At 27.9% G+C, this 21,203-nt stretch overlaps 1 protein-coding gene across 3 annotated transcripts in view; it reads left to right on the top strand.

Annotated features, from left to right (window-relative positions):
* Nucleotides 1–21,203, top strand: part of LOC107440357 (protein tyrosine phosphatase non-receptor pez) — a 145,148-nt gene that overhangs the window by 101,354 nt on the left and 22,591 nt on the right. For all 3 annotated transcript variants that reach the window (XM_087164624.1, XM_087164625.1, XM_087164626.1), the window contains 7 exons: nucleotides 620–792; nucleotides 2,526–2,623; nucleotides 4,699–4,769; nucleotides 6,533–6,685; nucleotides 12,089–12,177; nucleotides 15,871–15,958; nucleotides 19,524–19,606. In XM_087164624.1, the coding sequence (XP_087020750.1) occupies nucleotides 620–792; nucleotides 2,526–2,623; nucleotides 4,699–4,769; nucleotides 6,533–6,685; nucleotides 12,089–12,177; nucleotides 15,871–15,958; nucleotides 19,524–19,606 (755 nt within the window). The remainder of the gene's footprint in view (nucleotides 1–619; nucleotides 793–2,525; nucleotides 2,624–4,698; nucleotides 4,770–6,532; nucleotides 6,686–12,088; nucleotides 12,178–15,870; nucleotides 15,959–19,523; nucleotides 19,607–21,203) is intronic.

Below are 21,203 nucleotides of genomic sequence, written 5' to 3'. Positions count from 1 at the left end.
TAAATATATGAAATAAATATATGAATGCAATATGTTTTTTAAAAAAATATAAATATATAATTGCAGGAATCAATAGCAAATTATGCTGGCTAGTCAAAGCATTATTTCACAATATAATATGTATTGATAAATTAATAAAAACTTTTTGAAGTTAAAACATACTATAATGTCTGAGGCTATATTATAAATGCAATTATAATTTAAATATTATTTTAAAAAAATCACACAATACATATAAAAATCATACAATAAATTTGAAACTATATCACTCTGCTAAAAATTGTTTTATATTAATCTCTATAATACAATCAAATGTAAAATTAAAACTTAATTCGGAATAGAAATGTATTGTTAACAGTATAAGAGTCTAAAATGGACAAATCCCTAAAGTAATTTATTAAAAAAATTTTGTAAAAAAAACTTGAAGTGGTTAAATAAATTTGTTGCCTGTAATTGCTAGTTTATAAATACAAGAAACAAGGTGACTCTACTCATCTGTATGACCTCATTGATATGAGGCAGTTGTCTAATTTAATTTTTCTTCTGAATAATTTCCAAGAATGGAAAATTTATTCTGATGGTTTTGAAAGATTGTTTGAATAACTTTGTGTATATTTAGCCGCAGTTTTTTGGTTTGAAATTCCTGTCAAAGAAAGGCTCTTTTTGGTGGGTGGATTTAAAAAGACCGTTGAAGAGGCAGCTTGATAAATATGCTCTTGAGAGTTGCAGTCTCTATCTGGGAGTCATGTTTTTTGTGGCCGATGTAAATATTCTTCATGACGAAGTAACCAGGTATCATTTGCTTTATGTTTATTTTAAATTACTTTTATTTTTTCATTTGGTTTGCATTTATGTTTAATTTCAATTTAGTTTTATGAAACAACCACTATAACTGGATGTAGGATAACTCTATTATTGATTTCGTTTGATTATTACTTAAATTTCCTACCCTTTTTTTTTAATTTTGTGTTAATTATTCTCTATGCATTGATTATTATTACCATTAGCACAATTTTTTTTCGAAAAGTTTTATTTATTGCAGGGGGAAAAATCCTTTATTGCGAAGTAAAGAGTCCTTTTAAAAATTTTCATACCTTGTTAATGTTTTCCAAAATGAAAGTTTAAGTATTCTTCTGTGAATAAGTGTTAAATTCTGTGATTATGTATTATTTCCAGCCTTCGGCAGTTAGTTCACTTCATAGTTATTCACTGCATCTCTATGGTATGGTATTTTAACAATATGATATTTCAATAAAAAATTCATTTGCAATTATAATAGGTTTTTTAGTTTTAACTTTTAAAATTAAGAGAATTCCTAAGAATTAAAAAAAGTATATAGGTTAAAGTATAAGTGTAAAGGTATATAGAAGTAAAAAAGTATGGACAAAGTTAATACACTGTATCCGAAGGACACATTATAGAGCCTGACAGGGTTAAAAATATTTTAAATCATGAATATTACAACATCACCTTCCAAGGCTCCTGAATAATAATAATCTGAAAACTAATCATTTTCTAGCATCTCAAAACAAATGTGTGTGTATCTATATGTATATATGTAAATATATATATGGATTGTGACTTTTTATTTGTGGAAAGAAAAAAAGTAATTTCCATTGACGACATTAAAATTGGTTTCCGTTAAGTTTTATTTAACACCTTATGATAAATTCTTTAAGGAAGAGGTTTCCTTAGTCAGGATCCTGGGGTTTGGCCATTCAGGCCATAGTTTTACTAGAATTTACATCATGAAACGAAAATCGAACATCACCCCAAAAGAAAATTCAACCATCTTGATACATTTTAACAGATGACGCCATACGGATTATAAGGAAATTTTGAGATTTCCTTAATGAGTATATTTCCAAGAATTAACAGTCTTGCTGATAGTGTCTTTAACTGATTGTTAAAGACACTATTCCCAATAGAACACCGAGGTGAAGCATCACTGGCTGTGGTCAGTAAGTTGGTAGGTGTCCTCTTTGATCAGCCAGCATAGGGACTGAGGGTGATGGCATGTCTGCGGATCATCCTCAGGGAGGTTTCCCAGACCGTCGCCAATAGCACATTGTGCAGCTCTAGAGAGACTTAAATATAGTACTTACCTACCGAGAATTAATACCCATTATATTACAGAAAATAATATTTTAATATGAATGTAGTGTATCTACCGCTACAAAAATATTATTCCAATTCACTAGTATAGAAGACACATTAACTCGATTCTATGTTGGGGTACCTTTTCATAGAAACAGATTGACATTGTCGGTAACTTCTCTCCCCACACTGAATATTAACTTTTTATGGCTCTAAGTGAAAAAACAGTTTTTATGCCTTAGAATTAATAAAAAATATATTCTATCTATTTTTAACTATGAATTAATATTAAGACTTATATGAGACATTCTATATTATATATGTGCCATGTAAGTGATATTGTGTATATATATGTATTTAAGAATTTGATTTTCTGTATTGTTTTCAATCTATTACTATTTTAAATCAGAACTTATCTTTGTGTGTAGGTATCACTATTTTCTTCAGTTGAAATCTGACATCCTAGAAGGAAAACTGCGCTGCAACGAAGATCAAATGATCCTTTTTGCTAGCTATAGCTTACAAGGTAATTTAAAATATCCTATCTTTTATGTTTTAAAAGTGTCTACTTATTATGAAAATTTGTTAATAAAAATATTTAATATGGGGTTAGTTGGTTTAAAACAATATAATAAACTATTTTTTTATATATTCTTTGTAACACTAAGTGTGGACGAAACAAAACCTTCCTGTAAAATTCTTATTTGCCTAGCATTCCTGTGGCTTCAATGCCACTTGCTTACTTAAGGCTTAATGTCAACTCATTTTTCTTCTCTATCCGTTGAATAGAATTTTTTGACTCTAAAACTGACATAACATTAGCGTATAGTTTGTCTATGGTAAAAACTCCCCCCCCCACACACACACAGAGTCTGAGGCCGCTTGCTGCTATGGAAACAAGAATAGCGCATTTCGGGGAGTTCAACTTCTCATCACTCTTGAACTAACACAATAGACTGGGAAGTATAAGATTCCCTTTTTCTCGCCTACCCGAGCTAAAACTTGTCCTAAACAGTGACCTCACACCCCTACTCACCGCCACGGGTCCAGACGAATAGCTAAGGGAGTTCTTACTTTAGACAAACTGTAGATTTGAGTTCACTGAGAGAAACTCATACTGAGAATGTGCATCTTTGGGGTGGGTAATCAAACCTGGTCCAAGTGTGAAGCTTTTTTATTCTTTTCCACTTTACTTCCAAATAACACTTAATGCACACAGATTTTTTTATTTCATTTTTATTTATTTATTTTGAAAGATTCTAAAAATAAATATTAAGGGAGGTCCTGAGGGATGCATAGGGTTTTTAAAAAGTGCTTAAAGGTGCTTATTTTTGATTTTTTAAAAGCCCTTAAAGGTGCTTTTTTTTATTGGATGTTTTTAAAAAGTGCTTAATTTTCCCTTTTTGAAAATGAAATTTTTTTCATTTCCATGTCAATTTTCGCCACGTATTATGCAAAAACCTGGTTTTCACATTGTTCTATACAACATATTCACAAATCATTCAAACACAATGCATTTCCGCGTACCGTCGTTCCATAGCATATTTTGTTGTTGTTAAGTTACATCTTTTATTTGCACTCAATCCTAAAATTAGATTGCTAGAATAATAATCAAAGTTAAAACGACTTTGTGAGGGCAAGGGAGTGCTATGAATTTCTTACTTACTAGGGACCAAGCCCTCTGTTCGCTTCTGCTCTCCGGCCCCGATGATTGTTTCTCAATTGTTTCTTGGCAGAAAACAGTTTTTCTACTAAATTTAAAATTATTCACTTAACATACATATACTAAAAGGAATTTGTTTGCTTACGCTTGTGCCTCCTCTTCCCATGTCAAAATATTATTATATATTAGTATTATAAATATTTAGATCTATTGGTAAGCAAAAGTAATTTTTCTATGTAAGCATTTTTTAAAAAAACATTTATAAAGTTATATTGTTCAAACAAATTTGATGAGTTCACAGTCCTAATTAAATATTTTTGCTTATCAAACATGTGGACATATTAAATACTATTTTTGCTTGCATCTCATTGTGCTTGAAGCTGATTGTTAAGTTCTAAATCATTTAATAGATCTCTTTAACTGTAATTTATAATATAATATTAATGTTATATGCACAAAAATAATAATTGTAAGAGCGTTAATAAGAATAGATTCTCTTTCTAAATAATTTTATCTTAAAATGTAGTGCAGAAATACATTATAATAATATTAAAAAATAACAGTTATCTGAGTTTCAAACTCCAATTAAAAGTGAAATAATAAATGTACAGGAGAATAGCCATGATTTAAGGATACAAAAATATTTATAGGAAATTTTTCACTAGTTTTTACTGCCTTAGAAAAAGCCTGTTTTTTCTTTGATTTTTACCATTTTTTAAATGTGTTTTATTGGTAAAAACTCTAGGGAGGAGATGCCAAAAATGTTTTTATGCAATATTTGAATGGCTTCTGAATGTTGACTGATTACATTATTATAGTATCTCTAACTACTTTGCTTAATTATTACTTTAATAAGATACTTAAACTTTTCTTTTTCATTTTTAATATAACATCATTTATCTTTGGCTAATTTGTACTGATACATTTTATTTATGCAGCTGAGTTTGGGGATCATGATCCTGAAAGGCATACAACAGAATACCTCTCTAATTTTGGTCTTTTGCCAAAGGTAACTATTTTTCACATTTTATTTTAACTTTATTATTTCACCTTCTTCTTTGCTTTTCTTTTTCATTAATTGGAATTCCATTTTAGAAAATGTGCTACAAAATAATCAGATATAAATAAGTACAATTTATTTACGCTAAATTTTCTTCATTTGTGTTGATGACAGATGATCTGTCAAAAATGAACGAACCCATAAAATGTGTGAATGAATTTTAATGAATGAATGACAAGTTTTACTATTTTGTTATCTGATGATCACACCGTCAGATTTATTTTTGCCCAATTAAAACTCTCAGAAAACAACCAGAATATCAGTCAGACAAAGTTGTTTTTATTTTGTGCTAGTTATAAAGAAACTAAAAGAAGAGGATGAGAATGTGTCAGTCTCTTTATGCAATGTCCAATCACTGAGGTAATGAGATATAAAAAAAAACTAGTTCTCAATACATTCCGCCAGGGTTTAAGCATACTATTGTGCAAATATCATCTATTATACAGGGAGTTTGATCTGAATTTTTCAGAACTAAGGAAGGGCGACTCAAAATCTTAAAGCAATGCAGAATTGTATATGTTGTCCTGAAGTGGTAGATGGCGCTGCAAGAATTACTGGAGTAGAAAGTGAAATTTGATATGTACCTGGATTATTTCAGCATACTCTAAATTTCATCATCGTGGATGTGAAGTCCCCAAAGATGATTGTGCTCCTGAAAAAATCTGGATTTCTGTATTTTTCACTAACCATGATCTGGAAATCCAAGGTCCAGAAGTTTCAAGAAATCAGTGATTACATTTATGTATAAAAATTCTTCTCAATTTTATTTACAAATATTAGAACTCGAATTTATGCTTGACATTTCTTTCGTATGTAAATATTTTTTCTGGTAAAATCATAAATGTGATAAGAGATAGAAGTAAACTTATACATAATTATAAATTTCAATTATACTGCATATAATTTATTTAGAATTTCATGTTGTGAAAATATCAATGATTTAAATTTATAAAGACATTAATTTTTTGAAATGCATCATTAATGATTTTACTCAATGATTTTTTTTTTTTGGGGGGGGGGTTAAGCTCACAATCACCCCTGAGTCCCAACACTGCAGTTGGTAGAAGAAACTTCAAGCACTTTCTTAGACCCATGTTCTTTTTCCAACAAATATTCACTTACAGTGTTTTTCTTACAGATGTTTCATGAGATTCTTCTGACTTTTTGAATTTTGAAAGAAGTTGAAACATTACTACTTATTTTATTCTCTTAAATTTCAATTAATATATAAAGCTTAATGCATAGCTTTATTTAGCTTTCTTGGACTGTCAAAAAAAAAAAAAAGAAGAAATAAAACTTTAAATAAACATGTCAGTAATTTAAATGTTTACTTTGTATGAAAAATAGTTTGATCCACTTTTTTATTTATTTTTTCACCATTCAAATCGATAGGTATTTTCAGACTTATTGTTCCTTTCTTACTCTCTTGCAAAGAATAAATAATATTTTCAAACATGGTATTGAAAAATATTTTCAAGCATAGTATAGTCATTAAAACATAAATTTTTTTTTCAACTTGTTGGTTATTTGGGGGTTACCCTCATGTTCCAAAGTTTTGAAGAAGAAAATTTGATTTGTTTAATATTAAAAAGTAACTGTGCTTTTAATTACTTTAAAACCTACCTTCACACATTTGATATAAATGTGTTAGGGTAGCATTTATATCAAATTCTACAATTTATATCTAATTCTACCTTCTATTATTGTTGCAGCAAATTGCAGGCAACAAAGAGAATGCTATTTTAGAGAGAGTCATTCTCAGTCACAGAAGTCTCCAAGGAATGCCACAGCAACTCGCAGAAGTGTATTACATCATGGAAGCCCAACATCTCAATGGTTATGGATTAGAATGTTTTGCTGCTAAAGTAAATCAATTTATTTTATTTTTGTTTTATAAGATCTGGTTCTGGCCACTTTTTAGTTTTCATGTCATTGGATCAAAGTATTGCTAATGCAATAATTTGCACAATCCTGAGGACTCTGGTAGTAGCAGAATTTTTATTCTTTGCAGTATTTTCTCAATTTAGCTTAATAATTTTGTTTAGAAACAATATAGCGATGATACAGACTTAACAGCTTTTACTTAATTTTTATTTAAAAAGCTGTGTAGAATTTAATCTGCTGATGTTGAAATTATCTGCAGTAACTGCTGCCAGGCCGAGACCAAGTGTATTCCTAAATACAGAAATGATATCCTTAAATTTTCATGACATAAAGACATTAATTTGAGGTGTCAAAACACTTCTGAACCAATTTTGCACCACTTTTTTTTAATACATTTTACCTTAACTGCACTATCTTCATAACAAAGACTTTAAAGGCATATTTAAATATGTTGCAATTCATTTATTGTTGTTGTTGCTCTCTTAGGGAACTAAGCCACTGGAGGTGTGATTGTTATTGTTTTCCATTTCTGCCACAACCATACGTCACACCCGTTTATGCTTCATACTTTTCTATTCAAAACTAACTCATCTGATTTATTAATTTTAAACATATGCTAATTTCTGTAACACCATAATTGTCTGGTCAACAATTTTAATATTATTTTTTACTTTATTATGTGAACTATAATACTAACTGGTTTTATTAAATTTTATACTTAACTTTTTAAGTTATGGTAATTTTTATGATTTTTCCAATGATAATATTTAAGTGGTTACCAGGGTTGGCAGGTTTTTGACATGTGACAGTTTTTGACAGTTTAAACCATGGTTTAAACCGTCACATCAAAAACCTCACTGTCAAAAATGTCAAAAACCTATATTCATATGTGAAATTTAATTAATGCATAAAATTTATATATTTTTTAAAGGATAGTGTTTCTAAATATGTTCTAGAAAAAATAAATTTAAAATTTTGAAGAAACACTTATATTTTGAATGGTAACCAAAATCTTGTACTTTTGAAAACTCACATCTTTTGTAATATTATGTAATCATTTTCATGTGTTATTGAAAATCTGCAGTGATATTATTAAGAAATTTATTTATAACCAAATTTAGTGTATAGGGTGACCCGGGGTAATTCACAATCACTCTGTTTCTGGGGTAAATAATGATCACCTAAGTTTTATTTTAAAAAAATTATTCTTTTTTTAAATTTGAGACATGGACAAGAAATCTTGTACACTTTACTAAAGTATAACTACATTTACTTAATAATAGTTTTTTGTTTAATCTAACAAAATAAGTATCTTTTAAACTGCTTTCTGTATTTTCCATTTCAAAGATGGGTTTCAAAATGTGCACATTTCTGCAAAGATCCCCTTCCTTCTCTTAATAATAAATATTTTGAGTTATTTTCTTTTTCTTTGATATAAAAGTAGAATTAGCTTTTGTTTAATTGTTTCATATCTACTGTAAACATTATAATTGATTATAGGAAACAATATCAAATGTTGCCCCCTACAGATGGGGTAATTATTGATCACTGGGGTAATTCCTGATCATTGTCATTTCTTCTTAAAAAATAGTGTATAAGATAGCTAATAAGTAGCTAATTGTATTTTCTTAAATAACAGTTCATATTTATTAAGTGGAACAACTATAAATATATTTTAACTGTCATCACAAAATTTGTTTTTAACTGTATACAAAACTGTATTCTGATTTGCACCATCTCTGGTTTGCTTTACCATACTTCTATCTTAATTTTATGTCTGTACATTGTTAGAATAATTTTTAAGTTTATAAATTAGCCTAGTATAAATATGGTGAGAAATTATTGACTTGAAAAGGATACTAAGCTTCTAGAAAGCAAAATTAGTGAATTTCTTTTAATGATTGAAAAGGAAAATTTCAGTGTGAAAGCTGCTGCCAGAGCTATTGAGTTGACATACCTTACTTAACTTTACACTTTCACTTAATGAAGTTAAAAAATCCAGCAAAAGTAACCCATGTGGGAACTCTCTTATATTTCAGCAGAACATGAGAATGAGTTGGCTGATTGCCTACAATGTATGGCACGATGCAAAGATTTTTGGAAAATTTAAAGTGTTTATCTTTCTTGCTTTTAAATAAATTGTTTTATTAGCTGCTTAAACATATCTTTTTTGTTTATTTGTTTGATCTTGGTGTCTTATTTGTTAATTACCATTATATAATTATTTTTGAACAGCCCCTTTACAATAAAAGCTGGTGATCAGTAATTACCCCAGAAATGATCAAGACCAGGGGTAATTCCTGATCACTAAAAACTTAAAATCTTTTAAATTCTAATTAGATTTTCAAACAAAAGAAGGTGGCATAGGACTCATCTCATATAGCCTCAAACTTCCAATAAATATTAAAATTTTATCTTGAATAGTTTTTTTACAAAATAGATGTTTGCATTTTTTGATCAGGAATTACCCCAGGTCACCCTAGTATAGATTATACTAAAAATTAGACATTTTTCAAGATAAACATTAGCAGTTTTGTACATAAGACATCTTCTTTTAAAGAAAATTGTTTTTAATATTCTTTTAAATCTTCTTAACAATCTTTTTAACATAAGACAATACAAATTTAAGTGCTTTCTGTTAAATACATAGAGTAGTTAGTGTCGATTTACAGTATATTCAGCCTATTCATTTACTATGCTGAAAATTTAGTTTATCCAAATACTTGTGAATTTCATTTTGCTGAATACGATATAGTTTTGTTGAATATCTAAATATTCAGCTGTTGAATAATTACTTCTTGCTTTCAAGATATGCATTATTTGTATTCTTAATACAAGTGGAGAAAAAAAAATTAAGAAATAAAAATTGTTTTAAAATGATAAGTGTAATGATTATAGATAAATATAATAAACAATATGAATTATATTTATCATTATTCATAAATATAACTACTTTAAATTCAAATTAACATACTGGATAATAAAGATATTCGGTATAACATTAAAAATTTTTTTTTATACACTTGTATCTTATATCAAGTTTGTATTTATACAACATAACTTGTAAGTTCCTTATAAATATTAGTTATATGTTCCTTATATGTCAAAAATGCATAGTAATAAACTTTTAATTTTCTTAAGTATCAAAAAGAAAGAAAAAATTTTTTTAATATAAATATTTAAACAATTTTTGTGCAAAATTTTTCTGCACATGCATTTGAATATAAATTTCTGAGATTTTAAATCTGTTATTTTACCTTAATTTTAATTAAAAAATATTTTAAAACCTGCTGATTACCTATAGTATAATTAAATTTCAATATAATGCATGGCAACTGTTGGTAGTTTTGAAGTTTATATATTTTCTTGGCAAACTTCAGTTTTTGACATTTTTGACGGGTTTTTGACGGTTTAAACCAGTATTATACCCTTGTCATGTCAAAAACCACTTTTTGACGTCAAAAACCCAACCCTGGTGGTATATTGGTGCCAAAATATTTTTTTCTGTATCGCTGTTTTTAAAAAAAATTTTGTACCTCCTAGAGGCAAGGTGGGTTTATGCTGCAGGTTTGCGCTCATTACTGAAAAAGGGTTGCAGACTCTTCTGAGTTTGAACTTGTGATTAAATTTTCATAAACTTTTTTGCTACTTTTAAGCAAACTGTTGGTGTTGCAATTATCTAGTATAAAAAATTTATTAACTAATTGTGATAATAAGGTTTAAATGACTAATTTCCTTGTTTAGGTATCAAACTGCAAATGACAAGACCACATAAAATTGGCTTTTATCCAATGTATATCTTGAGCTCTAAGTGATCCTATATACCTTGGGCTCGGGTGAGTTTGGAATGAAATTCTTTGGGATGACTTGAATCTCTAAGACCAAGCCAAACTTATCTCTAGTACCCCTGCTGTAAAGTTCTCTTGCCTACACTACTAACCATTAATTTTTGAAAGATAAGATTTTCTCTCGTGTGCTCCAAAAAATATTTTTATCCAAGAGAAAGATACTATAGCAGACCTGCCAACTTTCAGTTTTTTTGTTGTTTTTTTTTGCGAAACTTGATTGACAGGAGTATTTTCTTAGGATTTTTTTAAAAGTGATTCCTGCTTAGTATAACTTGAGTGCGACTTCATTTGTTTATTTTAAGGCCCTAGTTTTTTGTTGATAATTTTTCTATGTGAGTGGAAATTTTTAGGAATTTTTAGGAAAAGACATAACTCCTTTCTTGATCTTTTAGAAACTCGGTTATGTGCTCTACAGTTTGTAGACATTTCCAATTTTTCTCATTTTTGGTAGAATATTTGCAAAATGGAATTAAATCAGTGGCAGGAAAAGTAATGACTGCAGTTTGTTGGTGGTATTTACCATTCCTGACAACAATGTGACTGTAGGAAAACATTCTGCCCTGCAACTACAATCCAGAATTTTCAAAAGAAACTGGAGAATTTATTAATTGGGAAAAGAGAGTTTCAGGATTTGTAAATTTTTAATAAATGCTAAATCAGTCACACAATTTATTATCAAACAAAAGATTAATTTATTATTTTGTGATATTTAGAGGTAAAAAAAGTTACTGAAATATACTCTAAAAACTTAGTTTAAAATATGTGTGATTTTAGTATTTTTGTTTATCTTTTCTTATTGTTTTGCTAACATCTGTGGTCATAAAATGCCTCTGCCCTTTTTAGGTTGATCAATCTGCTTTTATCTCTTTATCTTTACTTCTTAAATTGTTTTCTTTTAAATTATATAAACTTATTGTGTTATTATTAATTTTTAAAAAAATAATAAAAAAATAAATAAAATGAAATAAAAACTTTGTGCTAATTTTTTGATTTTTAAAAAAATTAAATCTTAACTTTAGCAATGGCCAATTAATAAAGATTTGTTTAAAAAAAGAGAACATTAGAAGATTGATATATTAAAACAAACTTATCTACACACATGCGATGAATTAATCAACAACAACACGTAATATGGTAGGTCCTTTTACTTGACTAGTGAAGTGTAATTCAGAGTTTGTCCACTAGAAAACAGAACTAATTTCGCCAAAATGAAGGTACCTGGTATAACCCCACTCTCCCCTATATATTTCTTTTTAACCAGTTAATATGTATTATAACTGTTCACAGTGTGATACTCATGACTATTTCAATTTTTCCTAATATGAGCAAGAAATGAAAATCTTTCACTACCAGTGTTTTCTTCTTTTCTTGGTAAAATACACCCCAGTTATTGCACCTAGCAGCATTGAGTTGTGAAGAAGTCCCCTCTACATGTTGTCAAACTTATTTTTTTATTATACAATTTTTATTTTCTTGTAATGTATGTTTTTTGGTTGCACTCACTTATTTTAATGATTTGTTTATTTCTTTTTTCAGGATCATGCTGATAATTCCATTATCATTGGGGTATTGTTCATAGGCATTTATATATGGTATCTTAACAACCAACCATCGATTTATTTTTCGTAAGTCCTTATAATTAAAAATACATTTGTTTTATATACTTTGTACTTGTAATTTATATTTATTTTCATTTTATCTCACGGTTCCTACTTGTAATATTTTTTGTTAGCTGTAATGATATGTGTAACACTAATTAAAAACTAAGTAGATTAAAGCATCTTTATTGATAGTGATAGGCAAACTGAACTTTGATTCACAAACTTGGAGTTTACTTTATAGGTGTTGCCTAAACATAATGAGGAATAATAATACAGATTTTATATTTAAGAGCTTGTCCCCAAACCATTAAATTCAAACATATTCTCGCTTTAACATCAATTTATTCATAGCCAGATATATAAAATTTTCAGTAGATGTTGCCAGTAAATCATATTCTTTTGATAGCCTCCTATTCCTATTTAACTAGGCAAAAGTCTTCGAAATTAGTTTTAATTAAATTAAGTAGTTCTGTAGGATAAATATCATTAATTAAATCAAAATCATTACAGTCAAAAATAATTAAATTATGAATAAATCTAAACCCAATTAATAAGTTATGTTGTAAAAATTTATGTTCATAATAATGTAAGAAAATATTAGCAAAAGCACTTGAATAACAACTACCCATTGAAATACCTTTAATTTGTCAGTAAAAACAAATACCATAAAAAAGATAATTTTCGAAAATGTTAACATTACATAAATTTATCCAATCCTCTTTATTAACTTCTTCATTAATCAAATAATTATCAAAAATATATTATTTCTTTAATAAAATATAAATATTCTTTAAATTATTGTGTGGTATACTCGTGAAAAGATTTTCAAAATCACATGTAGGAATATTATTTTAATTTAAATATTTAATAACATCTTGGTTGTTATTAATAATAAATGCTTATCATTTGTAATAATTATATTTAAAATAAAATTTAAATAATTAAAAAATCTTCTACCAAAAACAAAATTATAACAGCTAGTACTGCAAGTTGCAAATCTAAATTTAACTGGTGTTTTGTGAAACTTAATTGTGGGAAATAAATAAGGGTTATTAAAACTATTGAGTTTTAATCCTATTTTCTTGGATAAAGCTAAAATTCTATTATCAATTTCTTTTTTAGAATTATTAATTTTGGCAAAAGTATTATTGTTTTCATATTCTTTACTCATTAATAGTTTAAAATTTTTTTTTCAAATGAAGCAAAAATTGTTAGAGACTTTATCAACAACACAAATAATAAAATTATATCTCAATTCCTTAATATATTTAATAATATCAAAATTCAATTTGAAATCATACAATACATGAAATTTCCATTCACTGAATCCCTCTACTGGCCAATTAAATTTTCTTGAGCATTTTGCAATGAAACAATCTAAATCCTTACCGATTGAAGCTAGAATAAAATTTAAGTGATACTTTTTTCTTGGTCTAAACTTGGTCCCAAGTCCCATCAGAAATCTTGAATCTTTATTATTAATTAGGTTAAGGATACCTATGACAATGTCTTTAAAATCAATATTAACAAAATCTTCGAAATGCTCTTGCTCACACAGACAAATATCCTCTAAATCTTTTAAATTTTTACAATCGAAATTATAATTACAAATTCTTTTCTTTAAAGTCTTACAATATCTGAAACAAACAGAAACCCCAATCTTCTCTTTAATTGGGAAATATTCAGGAAGTTTATTAACAGTCATATTATTAATAGTATATTAACAGTTTATTAACAGTAGTAAAACTTTCAAAATCTTTATCAAGAAAATTAATAAGTAAATTCTTTTTTAATTTTTGGAACATTTAATTAATCAAAATTGTTGACAACAAGTTTAAATTTAATAAGATCTAAAACAATATATTTAAATTCAGGGGTAGAAAATTTTACAGTTTTTAATTGTTCTTTAATCATCCATTATAACACTGAACTTTTAATTCTAAAAATGAAACTCCTAATCTTTTTAATGTTAAATTCACTGACATCCAATAAACACAAAGCTTTGAAAAGTACCAAATTAAATTTATTTTTAATTTTACTTTTATGTTTACCCCTGCATCTTCTCAGTTTACATGAAAAATTATTATTAAAAATTCACAATTTATTATAAATGAATACAATATTTAAATCTAGGTTACCTTTTCTATTATTCCTCTATTTAATTATACTACTAAGCCCATAGGGGTTTAAAATTTTTAATTTACAAATAAAAATCTTTTCATAATCTACTCTTAGATTTAAATCCTCAATAAATTTAAGAATATTAATATCTTTAAAAGAATGCTTTTGAAAATAAACAACTTCAATATCAGAGTCATCATGTTTACGAAGGATTTTAATGACTGATCTATGGCTATTAATTTGTTTATTTAACTCAGTACCTGTTTGTCCAATATATTTAAGTGAGCACGTTTTACATTCTATAAGATAAATAATATTTTTCTGTTGGCAAAAAATAAATTTGCTAGAATCTGAAATAAAATATAAAGAATAATAAAAACTAACCATTACGGGAACAGGACCGGAAACTCCATAAAAAATCACTACATCTAAATCATGAAGGACACAAATTATTAAGTTAAATAACATAATAATTTCCAATCGAGATTTCGCAATTGCTGCAAATCTAGGCATGAAAATATGAAATCTAGTCAGAAAATAAATTTAATTTACAAATACAGAAAAAGACTAAAAGGTAAATTAATAATTAAAACTTCAAATCAAAATGGAAAAGTGCCTAAAGCAGCTAAAACCAAATTTGCCTTATTTTTATAGACATTCAAACAAACAATCAAAGCAGGAAAAAGTAATAAAAAGCAATAAAATGAAAGATATGCGTGTTGGCCAGACGGCAGTTCTTCGAGGGTAACTGTAACTTTAACTATTTTCTCTATTTTTATTTATAAGTGGGCGTTTCATTTTTAAGTCTTACTATGCATACTTTTAAGTAGTGTTTGCTGGTGCATTATTTTTCTGTGCTCTTATTCATGATTTTCTCTTATTTGTTTATCCATTATGGGGCCTCGGGGGCACTGTCAGTTTTGATTTTACCTCTGACAACAGAAAGGCTCCTGTGTGTTGGTAGGCAGTGTGTCACCTGAAGAAGTGTTGTCTTGCCAACACACATATCTTTTTTTTATTGCTTTTTATTACTATCTCTTGCTTTAATTGTTTGTTTGAATATCTAAATGTTCCACATGTCATGCCTTTTTTAAAAAAAAGTAAATGCTAAAATACAAGCATTATTAAAGAACGAATTCAATAAAAAGTATGTAAAAGAATTAAGTTCAGTCAATTTATCAATTTATCTTGCAGAAAGATATTAGTGCTAGAGAGTTTTGTCGCAGATAGCTCAAAAAATTCTGCCACAGGATTCATTCAGACTTTCATTTGGACGTGTCTTTTCAATTACCAAAAATGAAGCTTTATGTCATGCCTTTCTAGGGTGATATACTTTTAATTCATTATTTAATTCAGTTCGATTTCTGTTGTGTCTTCAAACTGATTTAAAATTTACAATTGTGTGCTGTAGATTTTCAGAATAGTCCACTTGCACACTGTACTATCCATTTCTTGTTTATAGAATGTATTCCTCTTTGTGGCAGCATTTGTTACATTCATTTTTTTACGGCTTAAATAATAAATATCACATTTTTTAAACCTCAAGTGTGTATTTTTTTACATTAATATTCTGCCTTTCTTTCTTTGTTAAAACAGGTGGGAACAAATAATAAATCTAGTCCATCATAAAAGGTGTTTCAGCATTGAACACAGAAATGCTTCGAAAGTTTTGCAGATATATTTAGTGAGTATCTAATGTATTACAGTATGCTCTCGATATCTCAAAGTTGAAGGAACGCTAAAAAAAATTTCGAGATAGCAAGTTTTTGACGTAGAAAGTTCAAAACTAAATATGTTCTGAAACGTAAAAAAATACTACTATTAAATGTGTATGTAATGATAGTTGGCTATAAATCTAAATTCAACAAAACTAATTTTATTTTTAAGAGTAAAACAAAAATTGTTATACATTAAATAGAAAAGAATTAGTTTAGAACTTACATTGTGACTTTTCTGAAAAAATTCATTTTCTATTTTGAAAAAGATTCAACATAGCAAGGTTTTGAGAAGAAATTCTTTGAGTTGGAATTCAAATTAACATTAGGTGGATATATATTGCCAAGGGGAAAAATATTTTTTTTTACATAGCAAGGTTTTTGAGATATCGAGAGTATACTGTTTGTAATTTCATAGGGATATTTTTTTTTTTTTTGTGATAGCATTATTTTTTACAATTTCATTTTGTTTTAACAAAGGCATATTATACATTAAATATGTGACTGCTTATGAGGGTAGTATTCTCTAATGGCTTGCTTACATGATAGTTGTGATATCAATACAGAAATTTATTTACAAAACAATTTATTTTAAAAAAAAAGCGCCTTTTTTTAGTTAGGAAACAAAATTTATACTTTAAAGAATTGTTATTTAGCCTTGAGGAAATCGTTAGGCAGGGTGTTCCATACTGATCACACTTAATATATATTTTTAGAATCGTTTACAGAAATTAAGAAAAGGTGGAGCATCATAATTTTAATTAACAAAAAATGTTATTGTTGTCAAAATTGTAAAAGTTAAAATTATTGCTATATGATTATAATTGAGATAGATTGATTATATGATAATAATGTTGAGCCAGGCAGGATGATAAATATTATTGAATATATTGATCATAGATTTTCTTCCTTTTTTGCTTTTTCTTATTTCTTCTTAATTTCAAGAAGGTGCATAATAAAAACAGATATAAATATGGCTTAAAATAAAGATATGGAACAGAAGGGATAAGTGAAGTATTTCAAAACTTGAAATTATATCTGTTAATGATTAACTATTAATATTTTACAGGACATGCCATAGCTGTTTTGGAGAAAAAAAATAGAACTTGTTTGGTAAAATAAAACTTCGGTAATATGTTTCTCAAAATAAAATAAACAATGCATTAGTTGCAAATTAAATAACGCTGGATATTATTATGTGAAATAAGATGATATGTAACATTGAAAAATATGGTACCTTTCCATTTCTCTTATGCAAGTAATTTCAGCTATTTTATCTATCTATTTATTTAAAAAAAATTCTCATAAAATTAAAAAAAAAAAATTTAATTTACTTGCACTCAGTAAGCTTGCATTTGGGACTTGGAAAATGGAAAAGTACCAAAAGTATGCTTTATAAACATATTCAGCAATTTCATTTTCACTTATTTGTCTCCATACCATTGGTTGCTTTAAAATATAAATAGTTATTGAGCTATCAATTAAAATTATTTCTTACTGGGAGCTAATTTAATGATTTGTTATTTTTTAAATTTGTACTTTAGTTCCTTATTTAATAATATTTGTAATTAAACATTTTACCCCAATTCTTAACCTTTTAAAAGAAAGGAATTTATGAATAATCCCTTAGTTCACCATTTTCAAACTTCTGTGATTGTTAACTGAATTAAATTAAAACTTGAAAAAATCAGTTAAAATTTCTATTCCTAAATTCACCTTTAAAACATTTTTGATGAAAATTTTATTAATCAAGTTATACTATACTACAAGTCCTGAATTATAATACAAATTGTACAAGTCAAGTTATACTATAATACAAGTCCGGAAAAATGCAGAAACAACAAATTGGGTACAACAGAATTTCTATTGCAATTTGTGTCCCTCTGTTCTACAACATGCTATGTTAGACTTGTTAATTAAATCTTTTACCAAAATCAGGCAAAAGTTCCAAAGAAAGTGGTACGCACATTATAATTGAAAGATTATATTTTTACTGTTATTTATTGTCATCAGGTAATATTTGTCTTAGCTATTTATTATAGATACTAACTTTCAATTCAAATGTCGTGAGTTGTTTATATTTTCTGATTCTAGAACATCAATTCCACAGAACTTTCTGTAGAAGGATTACAGTGGTTCAAAATTTTTTTGTTTTAATTATATTTACATGCATTCAATAATGTTTAATTTAATTAATATTTTGGTTGTTAATATTAAATTAATTATGAATGCCAATAAGAAGAAACAGCAAAATGTTTTTTTTTTTAATATTTTTTAATAATACAATTAAATAAATTCTGAAAAGGATATACATTTGTAAAAAATTCAATAAATGTTTCTCATCAATCTTTTCAATTAAAATAAAATAACTAGATTCAAGAATAAAGAATTACAACTCTCTATGTTTTATCAAAGTTCTTTTTTAAAAATCATAATTAAATCAAGTTATTTTATTCATTTTTATCATAAGCATACTGCAAGTACTAATTCATAATTTCAAATATTTCATTATTTTCATTAAATACTTTCAAAATGATTAGTCTGTTTGGTCAATATATTCATTGCTGCAAATAAACTTTTTTTGTTATAATGGGGTTCCAAAGCTGTAAAAAACTGGGAACAGCTCTTTCATTGAACCTTACTTACAAACATTTGAAATATGAAAGGGGTATTGTGTATCATCTGCCTATAATCTTGAACCTATTGAGAGAACGCCATGTCACGGGAGAAACTTTTCGTTGTTTTCTCTTCCACCCCCGTTTCTAATTTAAGATTTAAGGTATAAAGAAAGTGAGTTCAGACAAAACTAAAGTGAAGTCTCAAGCACTGAAGAAAGAAAATTATAATATTAAATTGAAAATAAATCTTAAAAAGATAACTTAGAATTTTGCAATGGCAAAGTTCTCTTCGAATAATTTGTTTGCAATCTGATATCTGCAAATTTTTCATGACGTTCTTTAGGTTTGCCTGCACTCACTTTTTCTTCCTTCTAAATTAGTAATGGAGGTGCAAAAAATTTGTGACAAAAAGATTCTCCCTTGGTATTGCGTCCTCTTAAAAAAAAGTCAAGCATCATTGACCACGGTCATTAAGCAGGTGGGTGACCACTTTGATCAGCCTGCGTAGCGGTATAGGTCATTGTTAAACTGTTCTACCGTAAAGTGCTCGGCTTCGCTCGCAGGTTGTTCAGCTATCAAAGTAGGGGAGCCATCCCCTTTGCAAAGGATCAAAATTGCGATGGATTGTCTTCAGATCATCCTCAAGGATGTTTCGCAGACTGTGCGTTTAAATTATTAAAGTTTTTTTTTGTACACCCTATTTTTTAAGGGGTAATTTCCCTTAAAAGAAGTACTGCATTTCCCTTTGTCAGTTACACTGTAACCATAAATGATGAATTTAAATTATTATTAAATATGTAAAAAAAATTGTTTTTCCTTCTAATTAATTAATTAATAAATTAAATTTGAAGAATGAAATATTTTTTATATTATATATTTTTAAATTCATATTATATCTTTTTTAAATTCATGCCAGGATGATTCTCATTTTGCTAAGTATGTTTGGAGAACGTGCATTCAACAACATGGCTTCTACTCCAGAAATGAAGGTGTCCTCAAGTAAGTATAATGCTTCTCAACTGTTGTGATTCTCTGTTTTTTACGACCCACTACTTAAGCAGACTAATCTAGGGACCACAAAGCCAAATTCGCCGACACATGCAAAAAATGTGAGATTTCTTGTTTAAAAAGGCTGTTGGCTACCAATAATTCGCATAAGTGTATCAAATATTGCGACTAATAATAATAATTACAGAAGAGCTGTGAGGGCTCCACAGATAGAGCGTTCGCCTTCCAATGAGGTGAACCGGTTTAAATCCCAATAATGGCTGGTCGATGCAAATTCAGCACCCGACTCACACCGACCACTGTGCTGACGAAAAATATCCTCAGAGGAAGACGGATCACGGGTTAGAGTCCCCTTGCCGTCTGACTAACCGAACTAACGTCTGACTAACGAGCGAGGCCGAGCACTTTACCGTAGAACAGTTTAACAATGACATGGGAGGTTTTCATGGTTTTCCCCTCCATGTAACTCAAATGCGGGTTAGTTACATCAAAAAGCCCTCCATGAAGGCAAATTTTTCCCAATGCTTGATCCAAGAGTTCCCTTGTCTTCTGGATTGTGTTCAAAATGACAAGGCTACGGAGCTGAGTGTTAGTAATCATAAACCCAAAAATTGGGGGTGTCTCTTCAAAGACGGTTACAAAGCAATTAGGGAATACGACAATATTGCAATAATCATTGTTGACTACAATGATCAAATGTGATAATTTTGCAATAGTTATTGTTTATCTGTAATAACTAATATGAAAATATCGCTAATATGATAACAGAAAGGATTATTCTTGGATTTGATACTGTAATGCTGTGAGTGTTATTAAATTTAATTTTGGTACGGAAAATATTACAAGATAAAAATAATATGAACTTGTTTTTACTTTACAAAATGAATTAATGTTATGCAAAGTTATAATTAAATTAATTAAAGTTAATTTTTAATTAAAGTTACTAGATCACTACACTAAAACCCAAAGCTAAAGCAAAAAAGGGGATGAGGTGTTGCAAATTTCTTATGTTACTATGGGAGGGGGCTAGTTATTTTATTATTTTTGATGACTTGAAGAGGGAGGAATTTCAAAATGGCCATCAATAGGCTTAATTAATGTGTGAATGGCCCCCTATTGCTTTAAATTGAGGAATTGAAACAGTGGTAGGGATGGTCTGATTGAAATTTATTGTGTATGTCTAATTTTTTTTAAATAAAAAGTTGAGTCCCCTTTTACAATATTTTTGAGCTCTAAATTTATACTATAAGTATTTGGTAAACAATTAATGCGGTTATATTAAAAATTAAAAAACACAATTTTAATTGAAGAAATATCTTTTGCAACCATCACATGCAGATTAAAGCAGAATCATTATGAATATTCTCTGCTTTTATTTTTAGTTTTATATTTCTGATATTTGAAATAATTTTAAATTTTTTTACCCAACATTAAAAATAAGCCATAATTTACCAAATCAATATCACCTTCATTTATAAAATCTCATATACTATAAAACATTTCATATATCATTCTAACTTTTCTAGGATGACTTAGTTAAACTTTAATATTCCATTTTTTTGATAAAGATTAACTGTCGCTGACGTCA

The sequence above is a fragment of the Parasteatoda tepidariorum genome, chromosome 5, assembly GCF_982258835.1.
Source record: "Parasteatoda tepidariorum strain Cologne lab strain chromosome 5, Ptep-v5.0, whole genome shotgun sequence".
Classification (NCBI taxonomy): Eukaryota; Metazoa; Arthropoda; class Arachnida; order Araneae; family Theridiidae; genus Parasteatoda; species Parasteatoda tepidariorum.
Note: the sequence above shows the minus strand (reverse complement) of the source record. Positions and strands in the feature narration are given on the sequence as shown.